The sequence below is a fragment of the Apodemus sylvaticus genome, chromosome 13 (genome assembly GCF_947179515.1).
Source record: "Apodemus sylvaticus chromosome 13, mApoSyl1.1, whole genome shotgun sequence".
Taxonomy (NCBI): domain Eukaryota; kingdom Metazoa; phylum Chordata; class Mammalia; order Rodentia; family Muridae; genus Apodemus; species Apodemus sylvaticus.
Window position 1 is genome coordinate 16,336,599 of NC_067484.1, and position 27,552 is coordinate 16,364,150.

A 27,552-nucleotide genomic window follows, 5' to 3' on the forward strand; every position below is an offset into this window, starting at 1 on the left:
GTACGCAGTAGTAAATTCTAGTTTGCATGTTTGTCTTCAGGATTGATACTATCACACACGTTATATAAAGGCTAGGTTAGATCTCAGAACCAAAGAAAGGATATGGGATGAAGACCATGGAGCAAGTATACAAAATTACTCAGATGGAGGCATATTGGAAAATGGAATTTTTCATCTTTTGTGTATTTGTGACGAGGGCTCCTCGTCCCACCAGTGATGCAGGCGGTTAAGCATGATACTATTTTTACACATTGTTGTGTTCTAGAATTCAGAGTTCAAATCTTCTATCTGAAGCATCCAGTTAAGACTTTGAAATCATTCATTCGGTGCCTAGGCAATAGTGTCTGTTGTCCCTGATGCACTGTGCCCCATTCCTGTGCCGTGCCATTCTCATTGCCGTGCCTCTCTTCCATCTTGTGTCCCTGGGCCATGTGTTACCAATAACGGCATTCATGTCCCTTGCTCTCATCCCACAGGGATAACAGCCCTGCAGCCTTTGCAGACAGACACAGTGTACTTCCAACAGCCTTGTTCCACCCTACACCCATCCATTCCAAGGCGCATCCTGGTCCCGAGGTTCGAATCTATGACTCTAACACAGGCAAGCTCATCCGGATGGGCACCCAGGGTTCTGCACCAGCTCCCTCCAGTGCCCCACTTATCCATGGAGAGCCTTCCTCCTTCAGGTACGTTGTAGCACATGTAAGCCTCCTTTGCTGAAGATGGGCATCTAAAGTGTTAAACTTCAGTTTTCTGAACCTATTAAGATGGTTTTGTTGGGCTACAGTATAGACAAGTGATATTTGAGGTTCTCTTCAGTCCTGAGTCAGTGCTGGGCTGCCTGTACTAAACAAGCAGGTGTGTACGTGTGATTTCCATGAGTTATATGTCTACAGGATGCTCAGTGCTGGCAGGGTACACAAGAGAATCCTGGGATGCCCAGCAGAGGAGGGTCCCACAGGGTACTCTGACCTCCCTCTTAGGTCTGTCCTCAGCAGGCACTCAGTCATAGCCACCTGGACTTTTCCATATACTGAGAAGAGATGTTTTCTCAGAAAGGTCTGTGAGAACACTGAAGTAGATCAAAGGTCATTTGATGGCAGGGTTAGTGATGCCCACAAGTGACAGACCCTTATTAATCCCTGCTCGCTCGGTGCAGCCTTAGTCACCACCATTCCTTTGAACCCTCAGACCATCCTTCTAGAGCAGAAGCATATCCTGCTTGTTCAGATAATGAGCTAGAGGTTTGGGGCAGTAGATACCGTGTTCAGCTTGCAGTCGGCATACAGTCACCTGCCCATTCTCAGCTCCTTCAAAGGTACCAAGATCATCCCTGGGGTAACAGCCCAGAGCGATAGTGCTGTTAGTTCTGCTCGGATTGCAAGTGCTCTCTGGAGGCCTGGTCAGTTTACATGTGTTCAGCAGAGTAGTTTTAGAGTGGAGCCAGAACTTAGTCCTGTATCCACACACTTGTGTCCAGCCTCAGTGACACACAGGTAGTGGGAAGCAGGATTGGCACAAACAGAAGGACTCTGTGAAGTGGCTCTGCTTCCTCGGTGCACCTTGGGATGCACCTGCTGCCTCGCACTTTGAAATGGAAAGGGTCATCATTACTGCAGCTTGGTTTCTTCCGGTTAGTCACTATCCACATGCTTTTGCTCGTAGTCTGGGCCATCCTATTACCACAGTGGGATCGCTGAGTTAAAGGTTGTGAAGATTCTGACTGCGGTACAGTATAGCAGCCCCTTTGGCAAACCAGGTCACGGTTTGCCCAGATACCCAGAAGAGTAGGCCTGTATTGTTTGGTGAGATTGTGTGCTGGTCATAGCTCATGAGCTGTCCTGGGAAACTAATGGGTAGCAATAGGTTTGTGAAGGCAGCCTCTCTGTGGCTGTAGCTCACTATTAGAGTACACTGCAGCAAACTGCCTTCTCACATTCTTCTGGTCCTTTCTCTACTAAGTTCTTGTTTGGGGAGGGGGGTGTCGGTTGGCTTGTCTTATGAAGTTTGTCATGTGACAAATATAATGGAACCCTCCTACGTGCTTACAGGAGAGATGCCTTTTGAGCACCGTGCTGCCAGAGCTTTCCCTGGCTGTGCATATCACCGTGGTCCAGTGGTGTGGCGTCCTAGCTAGTTTTCTCTGTAGCAGGTACCTATGGTAGACATTTATTCATTCAGTGTCTATACAATTACATTCAGTATAGATTCACTATACATTTTTTTTTCTTGAAATTTTTCACAATTCAGACTGAACCTCCTTTCAAATTCTCTTGTGATCAGCACTATTTGGCAAATTCTACATATTCTTATCAAGTGTAACCTGATCCAGGAACACAAAGACAGAGGTTTTGGCATCTCCTGCTATAGCCACAGCCAAGCTTGGCTGCTGTGCAGAGCCTAGTCAGAACAGGTATGAGGTAGCAGTCACACAGGATCCCAGGTAACTCATTTGTATGAGAAGTCTGAGTTTGGTTCAGAGCACTATATGTATTTTACTATCCTAAAATATCTCAGGTAAACATGTACTTTTTTGCCAAAGTGTCTTTTAAAATGGTATAGCTCTCATTTCAGAGAGGTCTTGGATTGCAAATAAAGAGGATGAGTGTGCAGGGACACAGGTGGGGTAGGGTGGGGTGGGGTGGGGCATTGTATGCCTAGAACACACAAATGCAGGCCACAGTGGAGTACATCTGCACACCCACAGCTAGCAGGGCAGGGGGAGCCAGGCAGACGTCTGACACTCAGTGACCAGACAGCCTGGCTCAGTCAGGGGCGTGGTTTGTCTTAGACATGAAGTGGAGAGTGATTGAGAAGTTACAAGGTCAGCTTCAGGCCTCCACTCATATATGCATATAACTTGTATGAACATGTTGATGCTGCATACATTATACCAAAGAGCAAAAACATTCTGATGCCTCAGATGGGCAGCAGTGCTGAGACCTCTGCTTACCACTCACCCCTGCCATCTCTCTGCTCTCTGCTTCTCTGACACATGAAAACCAGAAGGCACAGGGTGTTGGACAGTGTGGAAAGTGGAGTGGGGATGTTTTAGAGTCTGCTGGGAAAGCCCCATAGCAGAGAGTGTAACACAAGTAAAATCACGTAGTACTAAGTCTGTGCACATCCTTCATGTGGAACACGGATGCACATATGGAGGTCAGGGCAAGTGTGGTCTCTAGACTGAGCTAGATGCCTGGGGTCCAGGTGGTCAGGCATGATACTAGGTGATCTCAAGAGGAGAGTGGCAGTGGAAAGAGATGAAGTGTCCAGGTTGTAGGAAATAGGGTTTGTGATGAACACTAGCCTTCACACAATCTCTAAGCACAAAGGTTTCATCCCAGGGCTGTCTGTTCATTCCGAGGTGACAGGTGCTTGGGTTTTGCTGGAACGTCTAAGTGGGTTCAGCATTTGCTTGAGGTCTGGCAATCTTTACTGAGTGCATGCTCTCTGACCCAGGTTTTGCTTTAGGAGCTGTGACCTAGAAGTAAAAATAGTAGTCTGGGGGCAGTGGAGTAAGATGCAAGATTTGGAATTCTTCAGTTTCTTTCTTGCTAACATAGTCGTAAAGCTGTCACATGGAACAGCAATGGACAGTGTTGGGAACAGCCTCGGTGACCAGCTGGGCTGTGGCTTGTAGCCACCCAAGTGGTGTTTTGGGGCTGGTATGCTATGAGGCCATAAAGGCTGTATTCTTCTGATCTCAAGAGACACAGTGGGGGAGTTGAGGTCACTACAGCATCCAAGATTTGAGAATCAAAACTAAGAGAGGGAGAACCAAGGAGTCTGATGACTACAGACTCCTTTCTATTCTAGACTTTGAGTCCTTCCCCAAAGTCTCAGCCAACAGTAGCTGTGGAGGGAGTGTGCCTTGGTCAGCCCAGAGAGGCAGATGGGTATGGGTGAAGAAAATGGAGAACTCAAGGCAGGAGTCAGGGAAAGTGTGGGCTGTTCTTGGGGTAGTAGAGGCTGTCAGGAGCTCAGCACCTATGAAGTTGGGCACACTCACTCTGAAGCTCTGTGGACACACTCTGGAGGCTCTGTGGAAATCCCTTTACGTGGGTGTAGTAGGTTAAATCACTAAGTGAGTGGCTGAGTGATTGGTTCTCTGGAGGTCAGAGGTTGGGCTTGGGTTTTGAAGTTCCAGATCTGGGTTTTTGTAGGAAGCAGCCCTGTTCTGAAGCTCTCTCTCTCACATGATGGAAACAGAAAGGTTTTGACTTTTGTGTCAGGAACCAGCAATACCCTAAGATTTCCCCTTTGAGCACACAGTCCCAGTAGTCAAGGGGTTCATGTTTCTATTGCTGGCTGTTTTGCAGTGTTATTATAACCTGATAAGGGGCAAGAAGGAGCTGTGCATTGAAGGCTATTTCTGAAATTCAGTTTCTAAATTGCAGTTGGACAGCAGTGCTTCCAGAATTTAAAGCAGCCGCAAAGTCAGTATGTGCTGGTGTGCACCTGCGCAACACCTGTGCAGTCTGCTTTCCACGCTGCGGAAACCAACTCAGCCTCTCAGTTATTTTTCCTTAAATAAAAAGCAAAGGCACCTTGTCTTAAGGTGAGTACAGTGTTAGGTACAATGTTGTTTTTTAATTATTCAACTTTGTTTGAAGTGTGTGTCAGTAGACTAGGGATTTCCAAGACAAGAGAAAAGTGTTGTCTGAAATAACTTGTGTCTGGCAGGCTGAGCTCAATAAAGCTGTGAATGCGACAGCAGAGGAAGCCAGGTCTGAAATGTGGAGCTGCCTCGCGCAGCTGCAGGAGCCAGTCTCTGGTGCTGCATTCTGGGGAGGTGAGGTTTTCTTTTAAACCTGCAAGTGTCTTGTGCATCCAGGTTGCCACCTGTCTTGGTCCATAAGAGGATGGTAGGCATCAACTGTATCACTGCATAGACTTTAATGGGAAGTGGCTCTGTGCACCAACATGTCGGCTTGACCTAGTTCACTTTGGAGGCTGCTGGGGAACGAACGTGTCGGGAACCATACTCCTGCTGTCCCTGCTGGAATGCACAGGAAGCTTAGAAATGCTGCAAAGTCGTAGTCAGGACCCTGATTTCACAACTGATGAACTGACCAGTCTACATAAGGAAAAATGGAGGCCCCACCCCTTACTCCTCACTGCCTATGTCTAAATACAGAGAACTGGATGTCTGGGGAGCCAGGAGCATCCAAATGCTAGAAGAATATACTCGTGTATGTGTTTGTGTACACCAAGGAATGTAGCTGAGAGCTCTTATCCCACTTTGGTCAGACATATTCTTCTAGAACCACTTCTTTGCTGAGTGAGGAAATCTAGAGTGCTTTTCTTTTCTTTTTTCTTTTCTTTTTTATTGAATATAATCTTCATTTACATTTCAAATGCTAAAGCCTTTCCTGATTTTCCCCCTCCCCGAAAACCCCCAATCCCTCCTCCTACCCCCTGCCTCCAAGTATATTCCCCTCCACCTGACCCACTCCCACCTCCCCCCCTCGATTTCCCTTTCTTGGGGCATCTGTTGAGCCTTCACCTGACCAAGGACCACTCCTCTGCTGATGCCCGACAAGGCATTCCTCTGCCACATTTTTGGCTAGAACCATGTGTACCTCTTGGTTGATGGTTTAGTCCCTAGGAGTTTTGGGGCATCTGAGTGGCCAACATCGTTGTTCTTCCCATGGGGCTGTAAATCCCTTCAGCTCCTCCAGTCCACCCTCCAGCTCCTCCATTAGGGATCCCTCGCCCAGACCAATGGTTGGCTGCTAGCATCTGATAGGTCCCCTCAAGAGACAACCATGACATGCTCCTTTTGGTATGCACTTATTGTCCATAATAGTGTCGGGTTTGATGACTGTTTATAGGATGAATCACCAGGTAGAGCAGTCTCTGGGTGGCCTTTCCTTCATGCTCAGCTCCACACTTTGCCTCCTTTATTGCTCCTGTGACTATTTTGTTCCCTTTCTCAGAGGAACCAAAGCACCCCCACTTCAGTCCTCCTCCTTCTTGAGCTTCCTGTAGTCTGTGAATTATAACTTGTTTATTTTGAACTTTTGGGCTAACAACCCCTTATCAGTGAGTGCATACCATACGTTCTTTTGTGATTGGGTTACCTCATTCAGGATGACACTTTGTAGTTCCATCCATTTGCCCAAGAATTTCATGAATTCATTGTTTTTAATAGCTGAATAGTACTCCATTGTGTAGCTATACCACATTTTCTGTATCCATTCCTCTGTTGAGGGACATCTGGGTTCTTTCCAGCTTCTGGCTATTATAAATAAGGCAGCTATGAACATAGTGGAGCATGTGTCCTTATTACATGTAGGAGCATCTTCTGGGTATATAGCTGGGTCCTCAGGTAGTACTATGTCTAATTTTCTAAGGAACCGCCAAACTGATTTCCAGAGTGGTTTTACCAGCTTGTAATCCCACCAACAATGGAGAAGTGTTCCTCTTTCCCTACATCCTCTCCAGCATCTACTGTCCCCTGAGTTTTTCATCTTAGCCATTCTGACCAATGTAAAGTGGATTCTCAGTGTTGTTTTAATTTGCATTTTCCTGATAACTAAGGGTGCTGAACATTTCTTTAGGTGCTTCAGAGTCATTTGAGTTTCCTCAATTGAAAGTTCCCTGTTTAGCTCTGTACCCCATTTTTTAATAGGGTCATTTGACTCTCTGGAGTCTAACTTCTTGAGTTCTTTGTATACATTAGATATTAGCCCTCTGTTGGATGTACTAGAGTGCTTTTAAGACCACCATGTGGAAAACACCCTTCTGATTTAAACTAGAGGCGTCCTTCCCATACTTGTTGGACTCTGCTTCCTTTCTGCTGAGTCTCACTCACATGCTGGGGCACTGAACGAGTAGGTGTGCTCTGGTTCAGCACTCCCATGGTACTTGGCACCTAGTGACTCTCTCATCTCTAGTTGGACCCACAGTTCCAGACATCCACCGAGGCCTTGGAGGCTGACCTGCACTGTCAGCTGTAGGTCTCCTTGGCCCATGCTGGACCCCCAGCACAGTAGCATGGACAGCTCTTCAAGCCATCCTACAACTTGTGTGGCTCCTGCTTTGCCTGTCACAGGGCTCCTGTGCCTACAGCCAGCCCATCCTGGGACTGCCTGGAACTCTATGCAGACCCATTGTGACAGGGCGCTTGGCAACAGCACCAAGCACTATCCTTGATGAGCATTGTCGCCCTGGCTGTGAAGTTGTAAGTTTTGCTTTGTACTTGGTAATTAGTTCAGTGGAGTCTCCTAGACTTGTCACTGAGTGAAGTCAGGGACATCTGCAGGCACTTCTTAATGAGATTCAGGCACAGTAAACATGTGGCTTGAGAGCCAATTGTATCCAGTTGGTGGGTGATGTCATCTGATCCCACTCTTAATGTCTGAAGCAGGGTGAGATACAGGTACCCCCGGCCAGGTGAATCAGGGGCTGACCCCTGACCTGACTGAACTTGCTAAGATAATGGAGGTTCCATGGAAAGTAGGGCCAGAGAGAGGCCAAATGTCGCTCTCAAGGGTTCAGTGAGCTGTGAGCATCCATTGGCTATAGTTACTCTTTGTTGAAATAGCTGTGCTTTTGCCCACTCTCCAATTACATTTTTGGTTATTACTGTTAACATGTCTTTGTATGTTTTCCACTGTAGTTTGTCTTTTTACCTTTTAACTGGACCTTTGATAGAATAATAGTTTTTACTCCATGGGTTTTGTAAAGTTCTACTTCCCGGCTTTTTTGTTGTGAATGGTGTTTTCATTGTTGAGTTTATTACCGACAGCCTAGCCTTCAGTTTTCTCTAACCGTTTTATTCTGTTTCTCTAAATGTGTTGTATTCTTAACACTTTACATGTACTTAAATATGATGTTTTCTGTATGAAGAGGTGTGTGGGTGTGTGCACAGGAGTGCATGTGGAGGCCGGAGGTTAGGGTCCCCCGGCCCCTCATTTGCTCTTAACCTTACAGTGTCAGGCAGAGATGGAGCTCACCAGTGTAGTGAGCAGGCTGACTAGTGAGTTCCAAAGCTGTGCCTGTGTGCCTCTGCTGTCTGGGATCAGAGGAGCGGGTGTGGCTGTGCCAGGCCTTCAACAGAGGTTGAGGATCCCAGTTCGGTATTCATGCCTGCATGACAGTTTTGCCGAGTCTCCTTCCCAGCCTGAGTCACTTTTTGTAGAAGTTACAAGAGGTCTTTTTTGACCCTGTCATGCCACAAAGGTGGGTGAGGATGGGGGATGGATTGATTAGCTCTGTGATTAGCATGAAGCCTGCTGTCCTGCCGCAGCCTGCCCTGCTGCTCACAGGTGTGCATCACTGTGATGTGAGGCCCGCCCTGCTCCACAGATGCCCCAGACCTTCATGGTGGTTGTTCCCAAGTCAAGTGTACATTGTTCTGCATCTGTTTCCTGGCTCCGTCTGTTCCACCAGAGGACTTGCGTGGTACCTTTCTTTCAGTCTTGGATGACTATCTTTGGATAGGTTATTGAGAATCTGTGGGGTTTGTGTCATCTTCCTTGTTACACTGGAGACCATCCCTTCTTCCTCCCTCATATATGAAGTTTTGTTACTGGTGACTGGGTGTTTTTGGAGGTTGTGTATATTATGACCTCTTACATTTTATTTTTCTTGAGCCTGCTTCTACCTTGTTTGAATTTTATTACATTTATATTCTTATTTTTTTTTTTTTTTGGAAGGAAGGTATGTGGACTTGTGGGGCATGCCACAGAGTGACTGTGAAGGTCATGGGACAGCTTTCAAAAGTATTTTTCTCCTCCCACCATGTAGGTCCAAACTCAGAGCTCAGGCCAGCAGGCAGCTAGCACCTTCCTTCAGAATGTCTCCCTGCCCCATTGGTTGGTTTAAAGCAAAACAGAAAGCATCTTTGAACTCTTGAAATGGACCTATTTCTATTGGCTTATGTATGTTGGCAGGCACAGTAGCCATGAGTCTGCGATATATTTCCCACTGTGTGCCCCATGAGACTTGCTTCACAGAATGGGTTGAGTGGTGTCCTCTCCTCTCTGCTTCCTTCACTGAGCCTGTAGAGAGCTGGTACCCACTTTGGAATGTCTGTCTGTCTCACTGATTCTGACTGGCCCTGATACTGGGAATCATACCTTTTTTGCAAATCAGTTCTTCTGGAGATCTCTTCTACAATTCAGTTATTTACATTTGGGAAGTAGAGGAAAGAGGACCAGAAGTTCAAAATCATCCTCCGGCCAGCCTCGACTGTGCGATGCTGTGTCCAGAACAAGACAAAAGGCAATTATTTAGTTTATTGAGTTGTGATTGTTTCCTTGTAAAGCTCCTGGGATTCTGTTCTTCATAGTCTTCCTCCTGCTTGCTTGCTTGCTTATATGTTCCAGAAGTTGCATGCAGTTCAAGAGACTCCCTCAGAGCTAGGTCTTCTATGGTGCCCTTACCTGCTGTGTCCTTCCTGGGGAGGGTTCGGTCAGGCTTCTGTGTGCTTCTGACCCCATTCCTTTCCGTAAGGGAGATCCATGGTGGACTCTGTTTCCTAATAGCTCCATTTTAGCGCCTTGAAAGCAGCTGAGCCCTCCTGCTTTCTGGATCTGGCACGCAGGCTCTCCTTTTGGCTTTCCTTCTACAAGAGTAGGGAGGCGTCCTCCCCATGCTGCTTCCGTGATGCTTTTTTGTTTGTTTTGTCTTTAATTGCAAGTTCCATCACTGTGTGCTGGTGTGGATTTTGAGACTGTGGAGTAAAGGATTTGCTCATCCTCTTAGAAGTATTTTGACTTTTGCTAGATTAGGGACGTTTCCAGCCATTGCTGTTTGGCTTCATCTCTGCCTCTTTTAGAGTCTGAGCCTTTTGTTGCCTCGTCCCTGAGGTCTTGAAGGCCATCATCCTCTGCAGCCGAGCTTGCTGCCAGCCTCCTGCCTGCTCCTTTATGCTCTCATCCTCGCACTCCCTCAGTCTTTTGCATCTTCTTTGTTGCCAAAGGTTTCTTTTTTTCCCCCCTCTCTTTCAGATATATCTGTAATTGATGGTTAAAGTCTTTTCAACATGGTTTAAAATCTTTGTAAGATAAAAGGTCACCTTGGAATTAACAACCCTCTGTCCTTTCCAACAGTTAGAGGTCTTCTTGTTCTTCACAGTAATTTTGGCTGAAGCCCAGCCATTTCCCATCACCTTAAGAATCTGGGTCTGGTGCATCCTCTGTCTTAACTGACAACTGATGTTGAGGTGGGGGAGGGGAGGCAGTATTACTAGGAAATGAATCCAAGTCTTCCTCTCCCCTGTGCTGCTGCTGGTGCCCATCATGGAATGGTCTTCCTGCACAGACGGTGCTGTTAAACTCCAGGCTTTCTATCTGTCCCCTCCCTGCTGTCATTAAGATGGCATGAGCCAGGCAACACTGGGTTTGTTTGGTTAGAGTAGAATTGATAATGTCTAAACAGCTCATTTAACACATTAAATCATTGTTAATACATGTTTTACATAAAAAGTTGCTTCTTCAAATTGAGAAGGAATATAATGGTACTGCTTTCCGTTTTTGTGGCTCTGCCATACTTCCTCCTTTGGTGGTTGGTTCTTAGAGTAATGGCCTTGCACCAGGGCAGCCCTGGAAGAGGAGGAGGAGGAGGTCAAGACTGTTTCAGGAGGTACCTGAGAGCTTCTGTATAGTGACTGATTTGCAATGCCTTACAGGTCAAAGAAGGGGGTTTTGCATTTTTCATGCACCTCAAACCTGTTACCCTTTGCAAAACTCTCCTGGTGCTGTCAGACCGGGGTGACTGTGAACTGGGCGTGGCCTTGGCAGTTAAAAACCTTTAAAGATAAGCACTAAGCTTTCTTTCAGTAGAGAGGTCTTTTGTTCTTACACTTCACATTTGGTTGAAACCGTTAGACAACCTTAAAGAGAAGCATAGTATGTTTACTTTTAGTAAAAACGTGAGCTTTTCCCGTTTGCTTTGGAGCTGTGGCTGTTGGGAGCAGAGGGTGGTGGTTTGAGCAGTTGTAAACGTGGTCAGTCATGTTTTAGGTCCTGTTGCTGAACCTGAATAGAAGCATGGGAAGGAGGAAGAGGCTCCTTCCAGGGCTTATTTCTCCAGCACTGGACAGGAGCAGCTGTGGCAGGAGGTGGTGCCCTCTGGTGTTGCAGTTCTCCTGCAAGCCTCAGATGCCTGGAGACCCTTCCATCTCTTAAGTGTTTAGAAAGGTTCTACACGTGAACAGCTCCCTGCAAGCCTAGGAGATTTGGGATTCCTTAGATGTTGGCAGGAGTTGGCATTAGAGGATTCCCTACCCCTTGATTCTGGCTAGTATTAGTGTCTAAGCCTAGTGTCTAAGCTCAGACCCTGGGGCTAAGCAGCATTCTAGAAGTCTTCCAGCCGCCATGGCTCACAGTTTCTCTTGTCTAGCTAGCTCTCTACAGCCTTCTGTTCTTCAGCTTCTGTTCTGCCCTGGACAGTCTGAGCTCTTAAGCTTCCTCTTCAGCTAACAACAGCCTTGCCACTTTGACAACTCTATGCCGACTACTCAGAGGTCACTGCCACTCTGCTGCCTCCAACATGACTGTGACTCTGGTGACTCTTAGCCCACTCTACTAAAAGTAAGCAAGTAAAGATTAAAGAGAAGCCTAATGTTGCATGAGGAGAGCATTGCCCATCCAACTCACCAAGTGACTCAGTTTGGCTGTTCTATATTGCCAGAGGATGGGTTCGCAGCACTCAGAACACTGCCCTTGATACCACTCAGTAAAGTCTCTGGGGGCCCACCAGAGGAAGTGTTGTCCCTTGGGTGTACCTAGAAATTGTTTTAGGGTCATCTAGAGCTTACCAAGGCCTGTCTCATGATAGCAAAAACTCGATATAGGGGCTTTGAAACAGCCTTAGGGCAAGCAGCTGAGGCTGCTGTGGAGCCTTACAGTGTCCATGGAGTGTTCAGAAATGGCCATAGAGTTCAACCCACTCTTTGAGGCAACCATGCAAGACAGAGTCCAACAGCTGCCAGTAAGAGTCTGCTTGTCTCATCCCCCAGTTATTTACTTATTTACAAGAAAATAACACCAGGAGTTGTACTATATCAAATGTAATACTAACCATAGTGCTCTGCAGTCCATGAGTCCCCCATCTTTCTCATAAAGGTAGTAGTACAGAGCCTTGGCCACACATGTCCTCCTCATACTTTCTCCTGAGCTATCTGACTGCTCAGACTGAGTTTTGCCAAAGATAGGAACATGGAGAAAACAAATCCTTTGCCCTCGACAGATAATATTCATTTAGCCTAATGCAGTTTCTTGTTAATTTTGCGACTTAGAATTAAGACCCCATTATTCTTTGTTACTATGTTTGTGTGTGTGTGCGTGTGTGCTAGAATACATGTATGCATGTGGGTGTGCATATGCTATTGCATCCTTGTGGAGATCAGAGCACTTGTGAGTGTCAGTTCTTTCTTTCTACCTTGTGGATCCTTGGGAGCCAATTCAAGTGGTCGGGCTTGGCTCAAGTACTTTTGTCAGCTGCACTATCTTGCTGGGTTCCACATATGTCCTTGTGATAGTGAGGCCATATCACTTTATGCCAGTGTCCTTGACAGCCAGCCTAGGACCCCTATCAGTGATGGTAAGGTCTTGTCACCTAATGCACAGTGTCTGTGACAGCCAGCCTAGGACCCCTATCAGTGATGGTGAGGTCTTGTCACCTTATACACAGTGCCTGTGACAGCCAGCCTAGGACCCTTATCAGTGATGGTGAGGTCTTGTCACCTTATACACAGTGCCTGTGACAGCCAGCCTAGGACCCTTATCACTGATGGTGAGGTCTTGTCACCTTATACACAGTGTCTGTGACAGCCAGCCTAGGACCCCTATCAGTGATGGTGAGGTCTTGTCACCTTATACACAGTGTCTGTGACAGCCAGCCTGAGACCTGTAGCAGTGATGGTGAGGTCTTGACACCTTATACACAGTGTCTGTGACAGCCAGCCTAGGACCCCTATCAGTGATGGTGAGGTCTTGTCACCTATACACAGTGTCTGTGACAGCCAGCCTGAGACCTGTAGCAGTGGCGCTCAGTTCCTCGTCCCACTCCTAAGCTCAGAAAGAACCTATTCTAAAAACAGCTGGCCTCAGAAACCACAGTCTCCTGCCTTCCAAGTCCTACAGCTGTGAAGATGAGCCACTTTGCCTGGTATACCGTAAACTTAAACATGCATAAAATATATTCAGTAAGGTTTGGCACATGTAGATTCACATTGCAGACAGAAACTTTTTCAACAGAGCTGCAATTTTGCCAATAAGAATACCAATTTAGTGTTGGTGTAGGGGTTCAGGTTAGAAATGTCTTGGAGGCTTGAACTTGGTCCTTGCAGTTGATTGGTTACTATAGTGCTCAGTGAAGCTGTGCACAGATAATCTAATGTTTCTTCTGTGTCCTTTGTAAGCAGGTTAATTCCGCTCCATTGAGATCACCTCTTAACTCACCATTCCTGTTTGGCTTCTGCTCTATGCTCTGAATAGAAAGTAAATGTCACTTTTGCTTTCTTTTGTTTCTTAATAAGTCTTGGCTTTACTCAAGGGTAAATGACACTCCCTGGTGATTTTGGGCAAACAGTTTTCTCCCTGTAAGATTTGTGCTCAGGTCAAGTCAGGCGATAGCCTGCAGACAAGGTGGCTTCTCTGTAAAAGATGTGAGTGTGAGCCTCCTCAAGGGCCAGGACACATCCTAGGAGGAGATGCTGGGTCTGCTACATAAGCAGAGGTAGAAAGTGGGTAGAGTGGACAGTGCACCTTGTCTGTCCCTACACATGTTCTGTGTGTATAAACTCATCCAGGAGTCAGGTGTCTGCTGGAAAGGTGCCATGAAACTGCTTTCCTCACACAGGACTGTAACATTCCTTACAGAGCTGTTCAGCCACATCAGCAGCAAATGTTTGGTGAAGAGCTGCCAGAATCTCAAGATGGAGAGCAGCCTGGCCCTGCTAGAAGAAAGCGACAACCCAGTATGTCAGAGACAATGCCGCTGTACACTCTCTGTAAGGAGGACTTAGAGAGTATGGACAAAGAGGTGAGAATGGTGCAGGGCCAGTTTCCAGAGTCAGGTGGCATCTGTGCAGGACAGGCACAGGGGGGTGAGCCAGCACCTGGTTTCCTAGTCAAAGGATTTGTGACCACATGAAATGAAGTACCCCTGTGTTTGGCAACAGAAACGCACAGCCACCACTCCCAGGGATTCGTGATAGTGTCTGCAGATGTTCCAGATTGCCATAAGAGGGTGCTTCTGACATTTGAGCTACAGGAGCCACGAGAGCTTTTCAGGATACCTTGCTAAGGGAACAGTCCAGACAAAGCTGATAGGATTCAAGATGTGAAATGCTTAATTAGTTTGTATTCAGTTAAACGGATTTTTTTTTTTAATACATGAATTCAGACAAAATAAGACCAGTTTCTTCTGTCATTTTTACACCACTAAATAGTTTTAAGTACATAAAGTGAAGTTAGTTTTTTCAAATGCTCAATTTGGAGAATTGAAAACCCTGACAACAGATGTGTTTTAATTACAGCCTAAATACCGGGGGTGTGAAGGGGGGTGGGTTATCCTTTAGAGCTAAAAGCAAACTATGTCATACACAAGTCAGTATTGTCTGTACTCTAGGCTCAGCCCTGGGTATTCCTGTGTCCCTTGGCCTTATACATCTCTCTCCGGGCTCCCAGGCTAGCCCTCTGACAGAGCTTTTGCTTCTGGGGTTTTTGTGGTGTGGTCTGTGCAGCCATTGCTCTGCAGACTGCTTTGAGAGGACTACTGTAAGAGATGAGCTTCAGGTCACGTGGACAAAAGCCGCCCTCTGCACCCTTCCTCCAGCTGCGTGTGAGCCTTTTACCTGACAGAACTGCTGTGGGACAGAACTGCTTCCTTTCCATCGACCATGCAGCCGAGAGCTCAAGGAAGAAAGTGTGCTTCTTATTTATTTTTTAGCAAAAGTAAGAAAATACGTTTCTTTTCAGGATGAAATCTCATCACAACTCAGATTCTCTCTCAGATGATAGCTCCTTCAGAACTCTACCGTTTTTCTGTGTTTTTTCACTTTAACTGTGGTCATCTCATGAGGTTTTTCTTGGCCACTGCTTCCCTGTCTTCAAGCTCAGCTGATTTGAATCTGGAAGCAGTGCCCACTCCGGCCGATCGTACTTCCGTCCCCCGATCCCGGGGCCTGCCATATTGCTGTTTCCCTTCTGGCTTCACAAGAATTCCCTTGCAGTCCATTTGATACTACTTGGCCAGCCTTATTGTTGCTTTTTATTCCCTTCATATCAAGACTCAAATTATGCTGTGAAACAGCAACTTTTACTTACTCCAGAATCTTATCCTTTTAGCCATAAAAGCTTAGCCCCTAAGCTCAGCTCTGCAGCAGCTCCTGAGGAGGAGCTGGAGCTCTGCTCATGGGCATGGTCTTGCTAAGTTGGGGGAAGACAACCAGAAGCTTCATATCCTGCACAGGCTTTGATCATTCCTGGGTCAGGGACCATAAAAGAAAACATCCCTGTCCCCCTACAGAGACAGTGGCCAGGCTTCCCCATGTCTGAGCATAAGGGAGATGCTTTTTGAGTTCCATAGGTCCCAGATCACCTTAGACTGTTTGTCCAGTTTTCTTGGGGACAAAGTGGGCAGGCAGACTCACAATGTATAAGCACCAGGCTATTTTCATGTGCCTCTGGCCACTTAGGATCTGCATGACATATCCATTAGGTAGTCACAAGCCACATGGGTGCTTAGATTTAGCTGTCTTCTGTATATCACTGTCTGTAGACATTACTCTAGGACCACGCTGGTCCAAGTGACTTCATCTTACCTAACTCATCTACAAAGACCTTTATCTCCAATGAAACCATAGATACAAGGACCAGGGCAGGACCTTGGGTGGAGAAAGGGTCTGGGGTTGTTTTAGGGGAGAGGCATCAATCTGCTTGACAGGATATCACAGGAACTTGACCAGAAGCACACAGTCACCTCCATCCATGTTACTCCCCGGTGCTTCCTTGGGTGAGCTAGAGCAGTTTTTTCCCTGAGACATTTTAACCTGGTTTATAACTAGGTATACAAACCACACATTTACTTGTAGTGAATCATGAAGTTTATTTTAAAAGAATTCTTTGGTATACATATAACCTTGTTGCTTATTAAAGGTAAAAGCAAGCCTGTACTCTAATAAGATAAATATGCTTATTTGATGAGTGTTCCTGAGGACAACCTTGGACATTGTTTTGACAGTACTATCCACCTTGACTTTTGAGAAGGGGGCGGGGCTGGGGCTGGGGCTGGGGCTGGGGCTGGGGCTGGGGCGTCTCTCACCAGTTAAGAACTCACCAGCTAGGCTAGGCTGACTGCCTAGGCCAGTAAGCCTAATGGATCCACCTTTCTCTGCCTACAGAGCTAGGATTATAAGTGTGTACCACCTTGCCTGGCTCTTTTGTGTAAGTTCTAGGGATTTAATTCAAAATTTTTTCTTTTTAAGAGAAAAATTATTTTTCTTCTAAAAAACTTAAATACTGATTAAATATTTGCTACTGCAGAACATGGAACATTCTCAGCATTTTTCATTTTAGTTGATATTTTGTAAATCATCATTTCTGATGATAACCGTTTTACAAAAAATAAAAACCATACAGGATGGCAGTAATATGCTTAGAGCCATTTCAAGAATTGTTAGGGAATCATGTGCTAATCCCACACGAATGTTCAGTTGATGATTTTTTTTTTTATGAAATTCAAGTCAGCAACTCAAAACAGCAATTTAAAAATCAGCATTTTAATACAATATAATTGAAAATAATACACTAATTTCATATTTATGTTTCCTAATGATAGGAAAATAGTTTGTTTCCTCTTAACAGTTATGTTTCATTCAGAGCAGACAACTTTGTATAACCAGCAGCAGCACTAGAGTTGATGACATGCATCAGTCTCCAGTGTGAGCCAAGGCCCTTCAGACAGTGTCCGCTGGTGGTGTGTGTGATGGCAGGGCACAGTATGGACACGCCAGATGTCCATAACTCTGCTAGTTAGTTTTACCTGCCAATTGGACATAAGCCAGAAAGTGGATCTCAGCTAGGAATTGCCTTGATTGGGTTGCCCGTGGCCATGTCTGTGGGCAATTTTCTAGATTGTTGCTTGAGTTAGAAAGACCCACCTTTCACAGGCTGGCCCCTAAATTGTCTAATAGTGAAGGACGTCACCTGGCGCGGTGGCAAGCAGGCAGGCAACCCAGGTGAAGTCACTTGTCTACGAGTTTACACTATGTGTGCTATAACTGCTTTGCCCTATCACCCTGATTTTCCCTCAGTGATGGACTGACCTGGAATCAGAAGGCAGGTAAGCCCTTTCTTCCCCTTACTTAGGTTTGCTTTGGTCGAGGTGTTATATCATAGCAACAAAAATTGTTACTAGAGAAGTGGGTTTGTTGCCACCATGAACCTGGCCCAGTGCCTTTTTGTGCCTTTGTGCTTTGGACTATTTTATCAGCTAGTTAGTGAAGATTTTGGAACTTTGGGCCAAAAAAGCTTGTGAGTGCTAATTGTTTAATTATCTTTCTGGTAGGAGCTTGGAAGATAAGATTGGTAAGAATAATGCAAACAGTGGAGCAGTGTTCTAGAGGGGAACCGGAATTTTTGCCCTTAACTGGATTGGGGCTATTTATGGATGGTTTTGCTGCGAATTTGTGTGCCTGGGGCTGAGAAGTGGCTGTGATTGTCAGAGCTTGGCACCACTGAGGTGAAACATTCCAGGCCTCACTTGGGCGATAAGAACATGTTTCCTCAGGGTCAGCAGACAGAAGCTGCCAGGGAAGCCAGATTACATCTTGTGCTTCTAGCAGAACTTAACAGTGTGTGAGTGTTGTCCACATGGTATTGCTTTTGAAGACATAAAAGACACAAGATTGAGGGAGCCATAGAGTGGCTGAGGCATGGTGCTGTGGCAGGGTCTCTGTACCTGTGGTGACAGCCTGCTTACGGAGAAAGGAGACTGAGGAGTCCTGAGTGTGACTTTTCAGTTCTCCCCACCGTGGCCGTTCTCCCTGACATGGTGGGTAGGGTCCTCAGCATGTCACCCTCATTCCTGGCTCTGTTTGCAGAGGTTTTGACGACATACTGCCCCAAGTCCAGATCCCTAATGGAGGCTCCACTGCCACCTCTATGAGCAGGGAAAGCCAGTGCTTTTCTAAGCACAGGTCTGAGGGTGGCGCTCTCTGTCCAGAACCAAAGAGAAACTACAGAACTCTAGAAAGCATTGCCTAGAAAGCAAATTAGAGATTGGAGTGGGCCAAGAAAAGTACAGCAGAAACATGTAAAGCTAATAAAAACCAACACTGTGCTTTCTCATAGCTGCTTTAATCCTGTGTGTATTTCTAGAAACAGAGAAGCCAAAGATTCTTGACAATCCAGTGTAGTCCCCAAGATAGAATACCAGTGGGGGGGTGGGGGGGCAGGGCTACCTGCTGCAGCCTGCTGGTCTGTGTCCGAACAAGTGGGCTTGGAGAATATGAGCGGCTACATCCCAAGTAGCACTGGGTAAGTCACCTGGTTGACTAGACTGCCCTGACCGTATCACTGTTGTATAACTACTCTAATAATGATTTGTTCTGTACAGTTCAATGATCTATGATAGCCATCTTTCTGGTTTTGAATGGGTGAATTTATTAAGTACACAGCAAGCAAACGTAGAAAAATAAATATCAGATAGTGTCAATAGATAGCATCAAATCAGGTACTTAAAACATCTAGTAGAGATCACTGGTATACCCAGTTAAGAGAGCAAACAAAAAGTAGCATCATGGGGCAGTAAGGTAGAGTTATGGATCCAGGTTTCAGACAGAGCAGAGGGTCCCCTTGGATAAGACTTCCATATGATAGAACATACAGAAACAGCACATAGATTATCGTGAAACCAGCCCCTTTGAGTCATCCAGCAGCAGTGCAGGTTAAATTGAAGCAGTCTCTGGAAGAGCCTCCTGTGACTGAACCTCATTTCCTGTTTCCACTGGAGGCACTGCTTCACTCTAAATAAATAATGTTCACCACAAATAGAAATGCTTCGCCAGCTAGGCGTTCTGAAGGTCGTGATGTGTGACTCGTGAGCTGTTAGTTGTTCTCTTCCCTCCCGGTCAAGAGTTGAGATAAGCTAGCCAATCCTTAGATAGGAAATCTTGGAGGACATTTTGGAACAACATCCTTGGGTCCGAGCCAGCTTCTCAGTGAACTTAAGTAGCTAATGCCAGTTTACCAAGGTAATGTACATTATATTATCCAAGACAGTTATAGCAAAGGGACATCTCAGTTCTCTCAGAAGAACATGAGTTTGACAGCTTAAGTGTTTATCAGAACAAGTTTTGTGCATTCTGCCAGTCTGACAACCTCAGTCAGTCCTGCTCATGGTCAGAATTTACACGCTAATTTATACTCCTAATTTATTCATTTTGCCAGCCACTAAGAAAAATGAAAACAGTTTAGGCACCAGTATAATGGCCTCAGCCTCCTGAGTCCCTGCCTGACAGAAGGGGTGTGTCATGTCATAATAGTGAAGCAAATCACGTTCCTCATTTGAGCAGAGCCAACCATGCATGGCCCTTCTAGCTGACCTGCTGGTCAGGATCTCCACCATTGAGAGTGGGTGTTGGCAGTCCCCACCCCTGTAATGTAATTGTTAGCATGCTATCAACAACCCTGACCACCCTTGGCCATGGTTAACAATTTAGGCCTAGCGAAGTAGTCCAGACAAACCTATAGAGCCATAAGAGGCCACCAGTCCCTTCTCTGTCCCAGAGGTTCTACATGACAGGCCTGTGCCCCCAGTAGCTCCCTCAGGCAGTCAGCAGGAGGACCCACTACCTAGCACATAGTTGCCTTTCCTCTTCTGGCTCCCCTAGCACATGCAGCAAGGCTCTCACTGAGTTATGTTAGGTTTCTCATGAAGGCCCCTTGTAGTCTGTTGTGGTTGCTCCATCCTTCCCAGACACTATCGCACTTTTTAAAAAGAGTTTCACATGGAAGATGCCTGTGTCCTTTTAAGCATGGAGATGCACCGTCCCTTGTCATAGTCTGTAGAACAGTGAAGCTTGGAGCAGATGTAATAGACTCTTCCAGAACCCTCAGCTGCCGGAATGGACCCCTCTAAGGATTTGCTGCAGTGATTCCTGTTCTGACTCACCTCCTGTTCTTTTAACTGCTGAAGGTTGCTTGGTATAGTACAAGACTCAGCCTTTCCTGGTGTGTGGGAAGAAGACTGGAGTCCCTGCTCAGATGCAACAGCTGTTATCTATAACAAAGATGAGAATCATTTGCTTTCTTCCTCCGCTGATGACGAAGCTCAGTGTCAGGATGTGTGTTCTGTCTTAATTTATCGACAGATTTTCATTCAATTAAAAGATAAAACTTTCTTCCCACCCCACCTCAGCCCACTCCTGTAAGTTTCCGGTGGGTCTTTTGCCAGCAGCATGTGCTTTAAATACCGTTTAGTTCCTTGACCTAGAGGTCTGTGAGGCTGGCTTCATGTGCTGTCTCTCTGCTGCCCTCTACCTTCCTCCTGGTAGTAACTGGGCCCCTAAGATACCTGGCACAGTCAGTCACTGTGTGGGCTTTGGCCCACAGAGGAAATTCTGTAGGCAGCCTATGTCCTCTGAGCATGCCGAGTGTGGTCTTCAAGGTGGTTCTCCTCAGCTCGCTTCCCCCTGCCTTCCAGTGCCCCTTAGAATAATTCTGAGGAACCATTGTTAGCGTGGCTCAGAGGCCCATCTGGCTTGATCCTTTGTTAGTCCTGACTGGCACCCTACCAGGTGGGCAGCGGCTTAATACTCAGTGCCTTCAGCAGACTCTGAAGTTGTATAAAACATTCTCAACTCTTGGTCTTTGTTGAGAGAAATAAAGTGTAAGCAGGTACAGCGAGGATGTGTTGGCTTGGTCTTGTGTACACTGAGCTGCAGAAGGAAGCAGACACTAGTGTGTGTGCACAGTTGGGTAGAAGGTGAGCGGCGTGTGGGTGAGCACCATGCAGGTGGGTATAATCCAGGTCAGTTGTCCCTCAGGAGTCACAGCTGTGCGCATAGCACTGCACTGCTAGCCACTCTCGGGCCCAGTGTATAAGTAAGAAAGATCGAGTTCCTCCTCGCAGCGTGGGGATCAAGTTTGACCTTACCATGCCAGGCGTACGCTCTGCTACTGAACCACCGCAGCCCATGATTATAATTTGAAGGTCATTTTGTTTTATATTGTTTTGTTACTGGTTTTTATTTGGGGGTGGGAGACATGGCACAGCATGTATACTGAAGACCAGAGGAGAATTCATAGGAGTGCGTTTTCTTCTATGTGGGCTAGGGGTTAGAACTCAGGTTGTCGGGTTTCACAGCAAACACCTTCCCAAGCTGAGTCATGTTGCTGGTCTTGGAGGTTTTGTTTCATTGAACATTTACACACTCATTTAGGATGTACACAAGCTCTAAGCTTACACACTCATTTACACACTCATTTAGGATGTACACAAGCTCTAAGCTTGATGGTGGCATGCTCACTTCATGCCTGTGAACTAAAGGTGATTGAAGAAAATGGAAACTGAGGTATGTTCATATCACCTGGTTAATCTAAAGCCTGCTTGCTGTGAGCTTACTCAAGGGAGACCCCAGAGCCTGTAAACTGGACTACTCTGGACAGTCTCCATCTTGGCACCCTGCAGCTCTGGGAGCCTAGCAGTGGCAGGCTCCACGTGGCACCATGGCACTGTCCCTTTGGTGTTTGACGGCTGTCATCAGTGTAGGGCTGCAGCTGCTGCACATCCCTGCTGCTGCACATCCCTGCTTTTCCCGTTCTGCTGGGTGCCATGTGCACATTCAGTCTGCATAAGACATGGCCTTTGCTAGAGGCAAATTGTTCGGCAGTTACTGTTTGCCGAGTAAAACCAGTGCCTTTCCACTGCCCTACAAGTGTTAAGATGTTTGCTTGGGGAGCTGTGACGGCCGCAGGGGACGGCATGGGTGCAGACCTACATGCTGTGGTAGCCAACAGTGCCAGTAGTGCCTTAACAACCCGACCCTTGGTGCAGTCTCATGACTGAGCTGCTCTACGTGCCTGTTCTCTGACTCGGCACTTTATCTGATCCTATCACTTGTTCATGAGGGTGGGGCGCAGCTAAGAACTTCTTCCTCTGTTGTTCTCCAGTATGTACAGACAGGTGGCACTGAAAGCAGAATGGAGCTTTCTGGGCAAAGTGGGCAGGACAAACAGACAGCCTTTGTCCTGCCACACCAAGGATGTGTGTTGTACAGCAGTGGCCGTTGACAGTCCATTTGTTTTGATGTCTTTACAAATCTTGAAAATATCTTGTTATGTATCTGAAGACTGCCAGTCTCAAAGGAAAGATTACCAGCTTGTACAGACACTCCTGAAATGATGAGCACGTCTTTGCACAGAGCTGAGCCAACTTGTAAGGGTGTAAGGGAGGATGGCTACAGAGTAAAAGCGGTGCCAAGCTCTTTATTCGGCATTTGGCATCTGCTAGCCCCAGTGACATGTCAGTGTTTTCATCAAAGCGGGCCAGCCAGGCCGGCCCTGTGATAAGGGCAGCTCCCAAAAAACTTGCCTATTACTGCCACTGCACAGTCAGGTTTTGGGTAAGTTTCTGAGGGGGACCAGGGAAGGAATCATCTATGCCATTTATAAGCCCAAACCAGTCACAGGGTCAACTGGAAACAGACAGGAACCAGTGGCCCTTAGAACTAACTGAGAGAGGGCAGGTGACTCACCTAAGCCCACTGGGGCTTGAGACAGTACATAGCTTTCCAGGACTCTGAGATTCACCTGGAGCCTTGTCCACATAGGCAACACAGATTTCATCTGTAAAGTTGGTCCTGGACAGTGTGAAGCAAGACTGTGATGGTGAAATGGTTAAACAGAAACGTGTGTAGTGTATGTGGGCTCTGAAAGGTGAACCGTCTCATGGACACGGATCCTCCAAGACAGAATCTCAGGAGGGATTTATACTGGAAATCACCTAAGAAGCGTGGAAGGGAATAGATGGAGGTACGCTAACAGTGACTCTGACTGAGGAAAGTTCTAGAAGGAATGATGGCTGAGAGTGTCTGAACCGAGGGGGAGGCAGACAGCAGTCTCTCCGTGCAGTTGAGCTGGCCAGGTATGGAGGTGGGGGCTTAAATCCATACTATGTCTGCTTTAGGTCCAGACTTTCCCAGTATTTTTTGTTGGGGTCAGAGACCATGGGTACGTGTGTTGGCTTGTGTGCATAAGGTGGGGGCATTCTCTCTGGCATAGTCACTAGCTAGACTTGTGTAGTCCTTTTTTCTTAATCTGGTGTGTAGGTTATATGGAGGGAGAGGAGAGTGGGAATTACCCCAAGGGTTGATTGACCCCCTTGACTCCTATATAGCAGAAAAAAGTTTGCGCAGTTATTTGTCAAATTTTAAATGTTTATTTTCACAGTAGCTAAAACTTTTTTGTGTTATTCCCAACCTTCTTTTTGCTGGTTTGTGGTTATTATATCTTGTGATTTGAGCAGGGATGGCGCCCGTCTTCTGTCTCATAGCACCGTGTGTTGTATACTCTCTGGGACAGGCTGTGTTTGGTCAGCCATGAAACCAGGAGACTCTGACTTGTGTGAGTTTGCAGGCTTCCCAGAGGGACTTTTTTTTTTTAAAGAAAAAAATAAGTGCTAGAGAAATCTGTGTCTCCCAACTTCATCTTTCTGCTTTACTCTTGTGGACAATCTGTTTATCTTCAGATTATTAGCAAATAATACCTTTTTTAAAAAGCCAGCAGGCAGAGAGAAGACCTGACAAGATGGTCAGGGATACCGTAGATACTGAAGCAGAGACAGATGCATTGTCACATCTCTGCGCCTGCCTGCTTCTGGGGAAGACCAGTCACCAAGGGGGGCAGAGTCATCTGCAGCCAAGCGCCACACTTGTCTCTCCCAGTCTTTCCCATTGGTCAGTTCTCCTTGGCCAACTGGCTGCCTTCAGCCTACCCCCACCCCCACTACCACCCCCTAGTACGCAGGAAATCTAAGCCCATGTAACCGGCGCTTGCTAGGTGAGGACTGCTGAGTTTGTGTTATTTATCCACAGTGCAAGAACAACCTCCTGATCACCAGTGTTTGCACCCTAAGCTAAAAACTGACGCAGAGAGAGTGGGTGTGTTCTACTGGACTCAGCACTCATCTGCTCTGGTCTGCTCCTGTGCTCCTGATAGCAGTCATTAGCACTGTTATGTTTATATTTGATGGATATAGAATCGGTTACCCTTTGGCTAAGATCAACAACAGTAATAATTCACACTGAAGAAGAGCCTCAGGTGTGATCATATACTGTGTACACATCTAATGATTAGTGTCAACAATGCACAGCAGACATGTCAAGGCAGTGTTTGGTTATATTCTTTTATTAAACAGCAGTCCCTCTCCCCTCTCATCAACCTGTGGCTGGATCTTAGACAGTCATCCTGGTTAACCAAAGCTGTGTAGTTAGCAGAACTGCTTGCTAACGGCATATCCTACACAGAATGTGTTTTGATGGTATGCTGATTTAAAAGGTCTTCATCAGGTGTTTGTGCTTGGTGTTAATTTCTTTTTAAGGTGATAAATGTTTAGAAGAATGATCCTGTGTCTTTGGCCCTCTGTTTCCTAAAAATGTTGATGCGTGGAATTTTAGTGAGAGACCTTGTTGCATGTGAAAACCTATGAGAAAGAGATTGGAGGGTTACATTGGTTCTCATCGCCCTGGTGTAAAGAGCTTTCTAGGGGCTTAGAGTGTAATTTGCATAAGTCACTCTCAGAACATATATGCTGCCTATAGCCAGCATTTGTGTGACAGTTTGAAATCCTCTTGAGCAGTTTCAGAACACCTCAAGTTTGTTTTCCAAGTTTGTGGTTTTTCACATGTAATTAAAGTTTCTCTTTGGCCTTCAAAGTATTTTCTGTTCATAAAAATAGCTTCTCAGTTGACATCATTCCCTTTAAAATACATTCTACCACTGTATCAGTTTTCTGTGGTACATAACAAGTAATTCAGGTGCAGAAGCTTAGGGGGCCTCTGTCTTTCCTCTGCATGTTCACGGGGTCAGGAGTCAAGTGCAGGGAAATGGGGTCTCCCTCAGGGCCTCAGAGCATTCTTGTCAGCCAGCAAGCTCGCTGTCTTCCCCAGTCCTGCTGGGTGCAGGTTAATTCCCTCTGTTGTAGAAATGTAGTCTTGAGGACATGGGCTGCCCCTCTCTCCTTGGCATGACTACTAGGCTACTGGAGCCCAGTGGGTGAGGCTCATCCAGATGGCCAAAACAGCCTGTGTCACAGTATCCAGGATAGGAGTAGCATCTGTCCTTGGAGTGGGTGACAGATTCCTGCTGTCTCCGGGAGTGCTTGCCTCCCTGCTGACCTTCAGGTGCCCACCACTCACGCAGTTCCAACACCATCTGTGTATAAAATACAAGGCCTTGTCCAACAACAGAAAGTTCTGTGTAGAGTCCCCTCTGTCCTTTGTAACAACATCAGGAAACTTACAGAAAAGAGTGACTTAATGCATCTATAAATACATTCGGTTTTTCTGTCAGAAGGTTCTACTACTCAGAATGTTGGTTCTTTGGAACAAAGAAATAATTACATTTATGTGTGTTCCAAATCCATGGGTAAAGCTTAAGATGAGTAGAAACCTGTTCCTTGGAGGTCATCTCCGGGCAGTCATGTGAACCGTGGCACTTTTAAGGCCATCCTAGTCCTGTTTGATAAGGCTGATAGGGAGCCACTCTCTGAGAAGGTCTGCATATTCACCCTCTGGTTTCTGTCCGAGGCTAGGAAAGGGCTATCTGTCAATCTTGCAGAGAAGGAAGAAGGGCCTGGCAGGCCTCTGGGCTTGTGGGCTGGCTGCTGTCTCCTGTCCCGGGTACTCAGGCATCACTGTCTACCTTGTGCTCTGACCCTCCTACCACATCCTTTGGCTGTAAAGTTGTAAAAAGACAGATTCTCAGAGAGCTGTCTCCTAAAAGTGGCAGGCAGAGCTGCGTGATGCTGTGTGCCGCGATTGATATCCTGCGTTGCCATTTAAGTTTATTACAAATAGTTTTCAAAAGGCAGTTGACACATTTGGAAAAATGCCTTTGGAAAATTCATGACATTCCCAAACAGAAGCTTGATTGAAATGAGGCCAAACTTGGTGTATGCCCACACTTGTGGTTTGGCTTTGAAGGTGTTTCTCTAGGTCTTGGGCCAGCCAGCAAAGTTAATGAATGCTCAGGCTAGCTGTCTGCTACGTAGGAATGTTAGCATAGCTGTTTGAAATGCTTTTCTGATTGGGATATAGATACAGTCAACCACACAGACTGGTGGCCATGTATCACCCAGGGTGCCCCTCGACCTGGCAAAAATATGCTGTGGCTAGAAGCCCCCAAGGGAGCTGCCCATGAGGACTGATGGGCAGTATTATCAGTAACACATTATCATTCCTGGAATCCAGCAGACAGCTCACTGGTACGGCTACACACAGCCCTGTTCTGCCCTGGCTCTCCTTTGCCCATCTCTACAGTGAAGGAAAGGGGCTAAGAGCTGGGGCCAGCATGCCAAAGGCAGGCACTGGCTCTGCCTTCTCTGCATAGCGTCAGCTCCATGTTCACAACAGAGTAACACCAGCCCCTCCACTCTGGTCCTGAGGTACAAGGTGGTTCACTGTAGTGGTGGACCCCAGTGAGGCTCCCCAAATGCCTGCTTATCATCTGGCTGCTGTTTGCTGTGTCCTCCACTAAGTTCACTTCCCTCTGCCTGCCCTCAAATATCAGTAGCAAGAATCCCAGGCAGGCAGGCCTGTTCCTCCTCCCCATCACCCGCATGTCATGTCTCCAGCTCAAGGTGAGAAAGAGAGAATGGCCAGCTCAATAGTTGCCTTGCAACACAGCTGCGCTCCAGTCTCTTGGAGCTTCTCTTGGAAAGTCCACGTTCAGGCTGTGGGTCTTAAGAATCTAGTAAATGGCCAGCAGTGTACAGACATTCTATCAGTATACTATGTGAGAACGTAATCGTCCGTCCTTCTCAGGCCTCAAGTATGCGAGCTCCATGGGCATTTCTGAATGTGTCTCAGTACACCTCTGCTCTTCCGGCGGCCATTTAAGCTTAGTGTCAGCCCCCAGCATTCAGGTAGAAACAGAACTGGATATACAAGCCCTGCAGATTGGCCTGACTCTGCTCCTGTATGAAGATGGTGTGACTCTGTCGCAGTCCTTCCTGGGCAAGTGTGGAGCATAGGACTCCTACAGAAAGCCAACTTGCAAGACAACTCACTCACTGACTCTCCACCTTTGTCAGGTCGATGACATCCTTGGAGAAGGCAGTGACGACAGCGACAGCGAGAAGAAGAAGCCAGAAGACCACGACAATGAACAGGAGAGAGCACCGAAGGCCAGGAAGCCCAGGGCCCCAGGGCTCCGGAGAGAGCAGCCTGTAGGGGTGCCCTCGTCTGGCGAGAGGAGCGCCACTGGCATGCGTGCGCCCAGGTGAGGAGGGTGAGCAGGGTCTGGACAAGGGAGAGACCGCGCAAGGAGGGGGTTGAAGGAAAGCAGACAGCAGGTAGTGCCAGGCCTGCAC

The 27,552-nt window shown here is 46.7% G+C and overlaps 1 protein-coding gene across 3 annotated transcripts in view; it reads left to right on the forward strand.

Moving 5' to 3' along the window:
• Ctdp1 (CTD phosphatase subunit 1) overlaps positions 1–27,552 on the forward strand; it is a 66,335-nt gene that overhangs the window by 23,836 nt on the left and 14,947 nt on the right. Inside the window, exons 10-12 of one of the 3 annotated variants that reach the window (XM_052201498.1) lie at positions 477–686; positions 4,398–4,558; positions 13,836–13,925. In XM_052201498.1, coding sequence (XP_052057458.1) covers positions 477–686; positions 4,398–4,530 — 343 coding nt within the window. In that variant the 3' untranslated portion in view covers positions 4,531–4,558; positions 13,836–13,925. Of the gene's footprint in view, positions 1–476; positions 687–4,397; positions 4,559–13,835; positions 13,999–27,273; positions 27,468–27,552 lie in introns of those variants that run through there. The other 2 variants (XM_052201499.1, XM_052201497.1) reach the window with 2 other exon arrangements.